Raw genomic sequence first — 12,080 nt, forward strand, 5'->3', positions numbered from 1 at the left:
TATGGGGAGAAGGTAGGAACGGGGTACTGATTGTGGATGATCAGCCACGATCACATTGATTGGCAGTGCTAGCTCAAAGGGCCGAATGGCCTACTCCTGCACCTACTGTCTATTGTCTATTGACCCGGAGTCTGCTGATTCATGGCTGATTTTTTTATTCCTCTCAACCCCATTCGCCTCGTTCCCCCATAAACTTTGACACCCTTATTAATCAAGAACCCATCAGCCTTGCTTTAAATATAGCCAATGGCTTGGCCTCCATGTTAACAAATTCTCTTCAACATCCATACGATGGGAGACTTGGAACTGTGACAGTGTCTCCATTCTAAAAGAGGAGTGATTGCTCCTACACAGTAAGGCATGCTTTAATTGCTTTATGCTTTTTGTTATATTGTTATTTAAACAGCTTTTTCCCCTAAATAATGGCCAACTCTGTAAAGCCGCTTTACCTCAGCATATCAGCCGGCAGTGCTGCCTGAAGGTGGATTAGTGCCACTACTGACAGCAGCTTCCACTGAGGGGTGTGGACAGACCGAGGCCGAGCTCTTTCCATCTGTCACCAGTGCCTCACACCCAACTACAAACTGTGTGGCATTAATTTTATCAGTAACTCTTCTATCGATAACCCTCTAAACCTCTGCTACCCCCTAGATGAGCTCTAACCTTCTCCTGCTGTTGTGTATTATTGTTATGCTTGGCGTCAAAACCATTCCTCCTTTAGCAAGGCCGACATCACTCAGCCAGCGGTGTGCTGAGAAATGAGTGATGGCTAGGTTGAATCACACTGTCTCATTTCCCCATTACCTTAATGTCTCTGTGCACAATCTGATTCTCATGCAGGTACTTCAGGCCTTCCAGGATCTGCTTTGTGTAGAAAACAATCGTGGCCTCGTTGTCTTTCAGTGGACCCCACTTGGAGTGCAGCAGAGCAGAGAGGCTTCCTGCGTACAAAGGGTCACACGGGCGATCACTTCACCAAACAGAAAGACTACCGAGGTGGGGGTAGAGAGCACGGACTATGCAGCACAGGGGCAAAATGTTAGGACGCAAGTCTAGCGAGAAACTGGGAAGAGTGCACGTAATGGGCAAGCACTTGCGGAAACTTACATTAACGCACAAAATGGTCAGGGTTAGTGAATTGTGGGCATGCCATGTTGGTGCTGGAAGTGTGACGACCCTTGTAGGAGGCCCAGCACAATCTTCAGAACGTATTAGCCATTGACGCAAATGACACAACTCACTGTATTGACGTTTCAATGTGCACGTGACAAGTAAAGATAAACCTAATCTTATGTGCGGGCGTATAAGATTAGGTTTACACCCCACACACACAGACACAGAAAATCATTTACAGAAAGTTTCTCAAGCCCATGTTCATGAGTGTTGTCACACTAAAATAATGCAAGGGGTTAATTTAATCAAATCAATTAATTGATTTTTTAAGATTCGGTATGGATTAGGTCCTTCCAACCCTTCGAAACGCGCTGCCCAGCAATCCCCCGATTTAATTCTAGCCGAATCACGGGACAATTTACAATCACCAATTAAACTACCAACTGGTATGCCTTTGGACTGTGGGAGGAAACTGGAGCCCCCGGAGGAAATCCACGCGGGCACGGTAAAGCCATGCCACGCTATGGTACTCAGAGTTGTCACAAAGTCACAACTCCTTTATAAGGACTGGAGAACCAGCTCCCAGTTTAAACGCGGAACAGAATTGTGACCAGTTCAGAACTGGTGTATTGACACACACTGCCATGATTCGAAAACAATCGCACTTTAACGACTACAGGAAATACATGATGCAATCTAATAAAAATGAGGTATGACAGGTTAACCCAGCTTCTGTTAGTCAAAATGAAGTTATTGACTAACCACAGTAATCAATCTCAGTCAATGAGCTGGCTGCTCTGAGGAAAGGAATCTCTGGTGACAGAGAGCTTTGGGAGCACAGATCTGAAGTGAGTTTGCAAATGCTAGTGGTTTACTGTTGTCACACACTGAGGTGCAGTGAAAGACGTTGTTATGTATTACATCACATCTGTACGATGAGGTAGTAGAAGGGAGAAGCAATCATAGAGTGCAGAATGAAGTGTTACATTTTCAGGGAAAGAGCGGTGCGGACAGACAGTAAGTATAAGACCTTAGTTAGAGCCCACTTGGAGTAGTGTGTTTGGTTCTGGTCACCTCATTATGGGAAGGACGTGGATACTATAGAGACTGTGCAGAGGAGATTTACAAGGATGTTGCCTGAATTGGAGGGCTTACCTAATGAGAATAGGTTGAGTGAACTCGGCCTTTTCTCCTTGGAGCGGCGGAGGATGAGAGGTGACCTGATAGAGGTGTACAAGATGATGAAAGGCATTGATCGTGTGGATAGTCAGAGGCTTTTTCCCAGGGCTGAAATGGCTAACACAAGGGGGCATAGTTTTAAGGTGCTTGAAAGTAGGTACAAGGGGATGTCAGGGGTAAGTTTTTCCACACAGAGAGTGGTGGGTGCGTAGAATGTACTAGCAGTGGTGGAGGTGGAAACAATAGGGTCTTTTAAGAGACTCTTAGATAGGTACATGGACCTTAGAAAAATAGAGGGCTATGAGGTAGGGAAGTTCTAGGCTGCTTCTACAGTAGGTTTTGTGGTTGGCACAACATTGTGGGCCGAAGGGCCTGTAATGTGTTGTAGATTTCTATGTTTTTATGATGCACCACTTTCAATCCTAAATCACTCACACATTGTATCCCAAAGTGTTTCATTCTGAAACAAAAAGTGCTCACCTCCTGGGACCTCCTCCATGAAGATTTTGATGAAGCCATCCTGACTAACCGATCCCAGGTACTGGACAATATTCCGGTGTTTCAGCCGCTTGTGGAGAGCGATTTCTTCGTGAAGAGGCTGTGAGTACCTGAGTAAAGGAAACAGGGTCAACAAGGTCTGGAAAAAGGAGAATGGGGATGGAACCAGCTGTGTGTTGCTAACAGCGTAGCAAGCAGAATCCTTCACTTCATCGCAGAAACATTTGAAAACTATAGGGTTACTATGGTGGGGATTTTAACTTCCCCAATATTCACCGTGTTTGCCTTATTGTAAAGATTAGAAAAATTAGCTTCACTTGTCATATGTACATCAAAACACAGCGTGAAATGCATCAATGAACAATGCAGTCGCTGGGGGCCTGCCCGCTGGGATCGCCATGCTTCTAGTGCCAACATAGCATGCCCATGACTCACTGACCCTGTCTGTACATCGTTGGAATGCAGGAGGGAACTGAAACACCTGGAGGAAATGGGGATCATGTACGAACTTCCTGCAGACAGCAGCAGGAATCGGACCCTGATCGGTAATCCTTGGTGCCGTGAAGTCTTGCATTACCACACAGCCACCCTTAGGTAGGATGCAACTTCTTAAGTACATCCAAGATCGTTTTCTTCTGGGACAATATTTAGATAAGGGGCTGTTTTTGATTTCATCCTAAGCAATGTGGTGGAAGTGTCAGCTGGGGAATAGTTTGGAAAAAGTGAGCACAATTCTATTTCTTTCAAGGTAGTTATAAAGAGGGGTAATTTTGTCCACATGTTAAGGTCTCGAATTGGAAAAAGGCCGATTCAAGAGAGAGGACCTGACCAGAGTAGACTGGGAGCAGAGTTTTGAGCATAAAATGACATCTGACAGGTAAAAATCTTTTCAAAGAAATTTCAGGGACGGCATATCACGCAAGGGTGAAAGGAAAAGATGATAAGATTAGGGAACCTGGCATGACAAAGGTTGTAGAAGATTATTGAAGGTTTGATCAGTAAAAAGACAAATGAGAGATATTGGATTGGGAACTACAATCAAGCAAGTCATAGAGGATGTAGGAGAGTACCTAAGAATGAAATTAGGAACACTATAAAATACTCTGGGCAGGTAACATTAAGGCAAATCCTTACACAGACGAAAAGGAGCCTGGAATGTATGCAATGCCCTAAATGAATGTTTCTCTTCTGTGAAGGATGTGGATGATCATCTATCTGGGGGAGGGTCGTTAATTGTACGGAGCATGTAGGTATTAAAAGGGAGAGGTGTTGAATGTCTTTGAATGTGTAGCAGTGGATAAATCCCCAGGACGGGATGAGAAGTATCCCAGAACATTATGGGAAACAATGGAGGAGATTTCTGGTGCCCTAGTGGAGTTTTATGCTTCATCGTTTGCTAAGGGTTGGTAGGGAAATTATTGGAGAAAATGTTATGGTGCAGGACTGACGTATGTTTGGAAAGGCAAGACTGATTAGGGGTCAGCAGCATGCCTTTGTGCAGAGGACATCCTGTTTTACAATCTGAATGAGTTTGTTTAGGGGGTAACAAAGGGGACTAGTGAAGGTAGGGTGGTGGATGTCTGTATGGACTTTATTAAGGTTAAAATGCATAGCACCTAAGATGAGCTGACTAACTGGATCTGAAATCGGCTTGGTGAAGAGGCTGAGGGCAGTGCTGGAAGAACATTTTTCTGATCGGATATCTGAGACAATCTGTGTGAGTGTAGCGTGGTTAGTACGTTTGCAAATGACAGAAAGTGAAGGTCTTGTGCCTAGCAAGCAGAGTTGACTTACGGCTACAGTGGAATATAAAATAGGTGTAAAGTTGGGCAGAGGATTGGCAGATGCAATTTGATTCATACAGGTGCAAGGTAGGATGCATACAGTAAATGGTAAAGTGCCCAGTATTGATAATGGGCAGAGATCAAGAGGCTGATATCCATAATTCCCTGAAACTAGTGGCAGAGCTTGATGGGTTGGTGAAGAAGGCATACGGCATGACACGAGTTGGGATGTCCTGTTACAACTTATCAAACGGTTGATTAGGCTGCCTTTGGACTGTTGTCACACAATGTAGGTAGGCCTCCGTTAGTCTCGCTAGACCACGGATTTGCACCTTGGAAAGTTTTGGGCAAGGTTTTGATTTATGGAAGACCAGCAGTTGCCCAAGCTGCAAGTCTCCCCTCTCCATGCCACCGATGTTGTTCAAGGGAAGGGCATTAGGACCCATACAGCTTGGCACCGGTGTCGTCGCAGAGCAATGTGTGGTTAAGTGCCTTGCTCAAGGACACACACGCAGCCTCAGCTAAGTCTCGAACTAGCGACCTTCAGATAACTAGACGAACGCCTTAACCACTTGGCCACATGCCAATTGTCACACAATACAAGTGATGTGATTACACTGGAGAGCGTGCAGAGGAGATTCATTAGGTTGCTGCCTAGATTGGAGGATCTCAGTTTTGAGGCGAAATTGTCTTCCTCATAACAAAGGCAGCTGAGGATTGACCTAAATGAACACGATGAGAGGCATAAGTCATCAATCATCAAATGCCAGTTACACGCTGGTGTTTAATCATCAATCATCAAATGCCAGTTACACGCTGGTGTTTAATCATCAATCATCAAATGCCAGTTACACGCTGGTGTTTAATCATCAATCATCAAATGCCAGTTACACGCTGGTGTTTAATCATCAATCATCAAATGCCAGTTACACGCTGGTGTTTAATCATCAATCATCAAATGCCAGTTACATGCTGGTGTTTAATCATCAATCATCAAATGCCAGTTACACGCTGGTGTTTAATCATCAATCATCAAATGCCAGTTACACGCTGGTGTTTAATCATCAATCATCAAATGCCAGTTACACGCTGGCGTTTAATCATCAATCATCAAATGCCAGTTACACGCTGGTGTTTAATCATCAATCATCAAATGCCAGTTACTCGCTGGTGTTTAATCATCAATCATCAAATGCCAGTTACACGCTGGCGTTTAGGGCACAGAGAAGTACAACTAAGGTCTCAGGAATTGTCGAGGAGGCTTCACCCAAACGCAGAGCAGCTGAGATGATTTACCAGTGAGTGATCACTTTAATAATAAACTGCACAATAGCAAGCTACGAGGGGCCACATAACAAGAGAGAATGGATACGAAACATGACAAGGCAACAAGGTAACTGAGGGCGAGAAGCAACTGGTCGAGGCTGGCCAGTTCAAATGAGTGAACAAGGACTGTGGATGAGGGCTGGGTTCACACAGGCTGCAGGTGATGAGTTGGAAAGAAGTGGTGGGTGACTCCTGTTAGCAGGGTGGAGACTGGGAGGTGCCAGCCTCTACAGGATCCCCCTCCCAACCTATAGAAGGCACCCGAAGGCCCAGGACAATCCCAATCAGTCCAGTGGAATTCTTCGATGAGCAATGGATCCAAGATGAAACTGGACAGCACCCAAGACCTCTTCCCTGGACCATACCTTTCCCAATTGACCAGGTAAATCACACCCCATTCACGACGACATGAATCCATCAACTAGTAAACCGTGTACACTGGACAATCTCCACCATGCTGGGGTCCGGAAGGCGCAGGCTCAGGTGGGTTGAGAGGACCATGGATGACGGGCTTGAGGCAGGACACGTGGAAGGCAAGAGTAATCCCGAAGGACAGTGCCAGCTGGAGACGTTAAGTGACTGGATTGTTGCGATGGGTAATCTTGAAGGGGCCAATAAACTGGGGCGACAGTTTGCAAGAGTCGGAGTGCAGGGGAAGATCTCTGATGGACAGCCAGACACGGTTCCCAGCCTGGTGTAGTCTGACAGGGCAGTGACAGAACTTGGCAACTCGGAAGACCCTCCATGCCCTCTTCCAAGCATTGTGGCAGCGGCCAACCAGGACCCTGACAGATGGGAACTCCACTGTTGGCTCCTCTGCAGGGTAGCCATGAAGCACTTCAAAGGAGAACAGAGGAAGTGTGAGATGAATTGCGGGCCCAGTCTGACACGATATCCTGAGGAAAGCTGTAAAAGTGAATTGCTTGAAGAAGCAGGCACAGCAAGCCTGATGTAGAAACATAGAAACAATACAGCACAGTACAGGCCCTTCGGCCTACAATGCTGTGCTGAACATGTACATTCTTTAGCAATTAATGTACTGTGGCGACCCACTTTCTGCGCAGGCGAACCGTCTCACAAATAGCCAGCACGCGGGGAGAGACTTTGGTAATGCACCTCTGACATCATTTCTGCCCGGAGAGGGCGGGCGCTAGGGATTAAATGCCAGCGCCGCGAAGTTTGAATAAACTAGTCTCGAAACAACTTACTGACTGCGTGTCGTCTCTAGCTCTGTATGTAGTACATCGCTACATCGGTGACCCCGACGGTCCAAACGGGATTTGGACCAAAGATGACTGACTCTTCATCTGTTCACGCAGTTTCGCTAAAACTGCGGACTTTCTGGACGCTGCGACCACGCGTGTGGTTTAGCCAAGCAGAAGCCCAGTTCCAGATTCGGCAGATATCTTCTGATTCCACACGTTACTACCATGTGGTGAGCGCCCTTGACCAGGAGACGGCCGCCCAAGTTGCGGATTTCATACAGTCGCCCCCGGAAGAAGGCAAATATGAAGCATTCAAAGTGCTGCTCATTGGGACCTTTGGCCTCTCATGGCGTGAGCGGGGTGCCCGCCTGCTTCACCTGGACGGTTTGGGAGACAGACTGCCGTCAGCATTGATGAACGAGATGCTGGCCCTGGCTGACGGACACAAGCCCTGCCTCCTGTTTGAGCAGGCGTTCCCAGAGCAGCTGCCCGAGGACATACATCTGCTGTTGGCCGACACAGATTTCAGTGACCCCCGGAAGGTGGTGGCCCGGGCAGACGTGCTGTGGAAAGCCAAGAGGGAGAGTGTGGCGTCCGTCGGTCAGATTGCCAGGCCACGCGCCCAACAGCAGACCAGACCAGGCCCGGCGGGGGGTGCACACACAACACAGAGGCAGGAGTGAGGAGGCCAGTGAACAGTGGTGTTTCTACCACCAGCGGAGGGGCACAAAAGCCCGCCGTTGTCGCCCGCCCTGCAAGGGCCAGGGCCAGCTGCCGCTAATGACTATGGCGGCTGGCCACCAGGACAGCCTCTTGTACGTCTGGGACAAACAGTCGGGACGCCGCTTATTGGTCGACACCGGAGCGGAGATCAGCGTCTTGCCCCCGACGGGGTACGACACCCACAACAGGAAGCCAGGACTCACCCTGAGGGCCACAAATGGCAGCACGATATGGACCTATGGCACCCGCACAGTGCAGCTACAGTTCGGCGCCAGCCGGTTCACGTGGGACTTCACACTGGCCACGGTGGCCCAACCACTCCTGGGGGTGGACTTCTTGCGAGCTCACAGCCTGCTGGTCGACTTGCAAGGGAAAAGAGTGGTACATGCCGAGACTTTCCAGACGTTCTCCCTGGGTGAAGCCAAGTTGCCGGCCCCACACCTGGACTCCATCACGCTGTCAGACAACAAATTCACCAGAATCCTGGTGGACTTTCCATTGATTCTGGCACCACAGTTCACGGCAGCCATGCCCAGACACGGGGTTCAACACCACATCCCAACCAAGGGACCACCCCTCCACGCCCGCGCACGAAGGCTCCCTCCGGAAAAGCTCCGCCTGGCGAAGGAGGAGTTCAAGAGGATGGAGGAATTGGGGATTGTACGGAGATCCGACAGCCCATGGGCCTCCCCCCTGCACATGGTGCCCAAAGCAGCCGGGGGTTGGAGACCATGCGGCGACTACCGCAGACTGAACGAGGCTACAACTCCAGACCGCTACCCCATGCTGCACATACAGGACTTTGTAGCAAACCTGCACGGGGCAAGAATCTTTTCCAAAGTAGACCTCGTCCGGGGATATCATCAAATCCCGGTGCACCCTGAAGACATCCCCAAAACAGCACTTATCACCCCGTTCGGCCTGTTCGAGTTCCTCCGAATGCCGTTCGGCCTGAAGAATGCCGCACAGACGTTCCAGCGGCTAATGGATGCAGTAGGACGCAACCTGGACTTTGCGTTCATCTATTTGGATGACATCCTTATAGCCAGCAGTTGTCGTCAGGAGCATCTGTCCCACCTCCGCCAGCTCTACTCCCGCCCGAGTGATTTCGGCCTCACGATCAACCCAGCCAAATGCCAGTTCGGTCTCGATACCATCGACTTCCTGGGCCACAGGATTACCAAAGACGGGGCAACACCTCTGCCCGTCAAGGTAGACGCGATCCGCCACTTTGCCCGGCCCAACACGGTCAAAGGCCTACAGGAGTTCGTTGGTATGGTGAACTTCTACCATCGTTTCCTCCCCTCAGCAGCCCGTATCATGCGCCCTTTGTACACCCTCATGTCGGGTAAAGGCAAGGACATTACTTGGGACGAGGAGGCCGCGGCCGCTTTCGTTAAAGCCAAGGAAGCCTTGGCAGATGCCGTGATGCTGGTGCACCCCAGAACGGACGTTCTGACCGCCCTCACGGTGGACGCATCTGACACAGCAGTCGGTGGGGTGCTGGAGCAGCTCATTGAGGGGCGCTGGCAACTCCTGGTGTTCTTCAGCAAGCACCTACGACCACCCGAACTCAAGTACAGTGCTTTCGACCGGGAGCTGCTGGCACTGTATCTGGCAATCCGGCATTTCAGGTACTTCCTAGAAGGCAGGCCGTTCACCGCGTTCACGGACCACAAACCGTTGACCTTCGCGTTCACGAAGGTGTCCGATCTCTGGTCGGCTCACCAGCAGCGACATCTGTCCTACATCTCCGAGTAGACGACGGACATCCAGCATGTCTCGGGGAAGGACAACGTCGTGGCGGATGCACTCTCCAGACCAGCTGTCCAGGTCCTGTCCCTGGGGGTGGACTATGCAGCACTGGCGGAGGCGCAGCAGGCAGACGACGAGATGCCCAGCTACAGGACCACAGTCTCCGGTTTGCAGCTGCAGGACTTTCTCGTAGGCCCAGGTGAGAGGATGCTCCTGTGCGACGTGGCTACCGGCCAACCTTGCCCCATCATCCCGGCAGCCTGGAGGCGGTGAGTTTTCGACTCCATACATGGTTTGGTGTACCCATCTATCAGGACAACCGTCCGGCTGGTCTCCGGCACGGACTTCGCAAGCAGATCAGTGAATGGGCCAGAACGTGCGCGCAGTGCCAAACAGCCAAGGTGCAGCGGCACACTAAAGCCCCGCCTCAGCAGTTCGAACCCACCCACCGGAGGTTCGACCACATTCATGTGGATATCGTGAGCCTCCTACCAGTGTCCCGAGGAGTGTGGTACCTCCTAACTAAGGTAGACCGGTTCATGAGGTGGTCAGAGGCGGACCCGCTCACCGACACATCTGCCGATTCCTGCGCCCGAGCACTGATTGCAACCTGGGTAGCACGCTTCGGGGTACCAGCCTACATTACCTCCGACAGAGGCGCCCAGTTCACCTCCAGCCTGTGGTCGGCTGTGGTCAGCCTGTTGGGAATGCAGCTACACCACACTACCGCCTACCACCCACAGTCGAACGGACTGGTGGAGCGTTTCCACCGTCACTTGAAGTCGGCTCTCATGGCCCGCCTGAGAGGACCTAACTGGGTGGACGAGCTTCCCTGGGTCCTGCGTGGAATTCGTACAGCGCCCAAAGAGGATCTGCATGCCTCGTCGGCCAAGTTGGTGTACGGCGCGCCCCTGGCCATCCCGGGAGAGTTCATACCAGCCCCAGGGGGGCAAGAGGAAGAACCCGCAGCAGTCCTGGACAGACTATGCGAAAGGCTCGGCAACTTGGCCCCCGTACCAACTTCACAGCATGGACGGACCCCGACCCATGTACCCAAAGACCTGCAGAACTGTAAGTTTGTGTTTGTACGAAGGGGCGGACACCGGGGACCGCTACAGCGGCCGTACGAGGGGCCGTTCAAGGTGATCAGAAACAATGGGTCCACGTACGTTCTGGACATTGGGGGGAAAGAGGAGGTTTTCACGGTGGACCGACTCAAACCAGCCCATGTGGACTTGGCACAGCCGGTCGAGGTTCAGGCACCGCGGCGCAGAGGCAGACCTCCCAAACAGAAGCTGATCCAGACTGTGGACATTGGGGGGTGTATCGCCGGTTCTGGGGGGGGGGGGGGGTTATGTGACGACCCACTTCCTGCACAGGCGAACCGGCTCACAAATAGCCAGTGCGCGGGGGGGGGGGGGGGGGGGGGAACTTTGGTGATGCACCTCTGATGTCATTTCCGCCCGGAGAGGGCAGGTGCTAGGGATTAAATGCCAGCGCTGTGAAGTTTGAATAAACTAGTCTCGAAACGACTTACCGACTGCACGTCGTCTCTAGCTCTGTATGTAGTACATCGCTACAGTACTTACTTTAGAAATTAACTTTGTGCTAACCACTATGCTACCATACCACCCATATGGGCTGAAATGGTGGGTTGTTGAATACTTATGATGTTCTGGTGGTCAGTCCAGATCAGGAAGGGCTCGATGTGTCTTGCCACTCCCCAAAGGCACATTTAATGGCGAGTAGCACTCTATCTCCTACTCCATAACAACGCTGTGCAGAGTTGAACTTGCATGAGATGAAGGCACAAGGGTGAGTCTTCCAGTCTGGTCCTCGCTGGCATCCAGGTGAGATGTGTCCACCTCGACCGCGAAAGGTCCTAAAGGGTTTGGATGGCAGAGAACGGGAACGGTGGTGAAGCACCTCTTGAGCTCCTCGAAAGCCTGAGGTTATCTGTGCAGTAGGTGACTTGGTGAGGGAGAAGAGGGGAGTGGCAATTTGGCTGTAGTTTCTGATGAAACCACGGTAGGGGCTGGAGAAGCGCTGTAATTGTTTGAGGGAGCATGTTTGGGGCCATTCAACGATGGCGCAGACTTTCTCTGCACCCATGGTTATGCCTTGGTGTAACCCAAGAACTGGCGTTTTTCTAGCTTGCAGTACAGTTGGCTTCTGAGGAGACGCTGAGGGACTGAACGAACGTGACCGAGAAGATGAGGATGTTTGATGTCGCAGTGTTTGCTGAGCTTGGCAATGAGCTTACAGGCATTACACCACCTCCTCAGTGCGCAGCTGTTGGTGTTCCTCTCTGGGACTGCCCGCATTTATATAGGTCCCCATTCCTTTGCCTTGGTCCTGACTAGCTACCCCTTCTCTGATCCCAGTACATGAAGGACACCATTCTAACCGGACACTGCGATGGCTCTGGTGCAGACAAACACGAAACAGGCACAAGAATCTTTAGAAGTGTGTTTCTCATCCGATAATTCTGTGAACA

The 12,080-nt window shown here is 50.7% G+C and overlaps 1 protein-coding gene across 1 annotated transcript in view; it reads right to left on the minus strand.

Moving 5' to 3' along the window:
* Positions 1-12,080, minus strand: part of LOC140719576 (mitogen-activated protein kinase kinase kinase 5-like) — a 178,862-nt gene that overhangs the window by 48,366 nt on the left and 118,416 nt on the right. Inside the window, exons 16-17 of the mRNA XM_073034282.1 lie at positions 2,773-2,900; positions 805-941 (exon numbers count right to left, since the gene is read on the minus strand). Coding sequence (XP_072890383.1) covers positions 805-941; positions 2,773-2,900 — 265 coding nt within the window. The remainder of the gene's footprint in view (positions 1-804; positions 942-2,772; positions 2,901-12,080) is intronic.

The sequence above is a fragment of the Hemitrygon akajei genome, chromosome 32 (assembly GCF_048418815.1).
Source record: "Hemitrygon akajei chromosome 32, sHemAka1.3, whole genome shotgun sequence".
Taxonomy (NCBI): Eukaryota; Metazoa; Chordata; class Chondrichthyes; order Myliobatiformes; family Dasyatidae; genus Hemitrygon; species Hemitrygon akajei.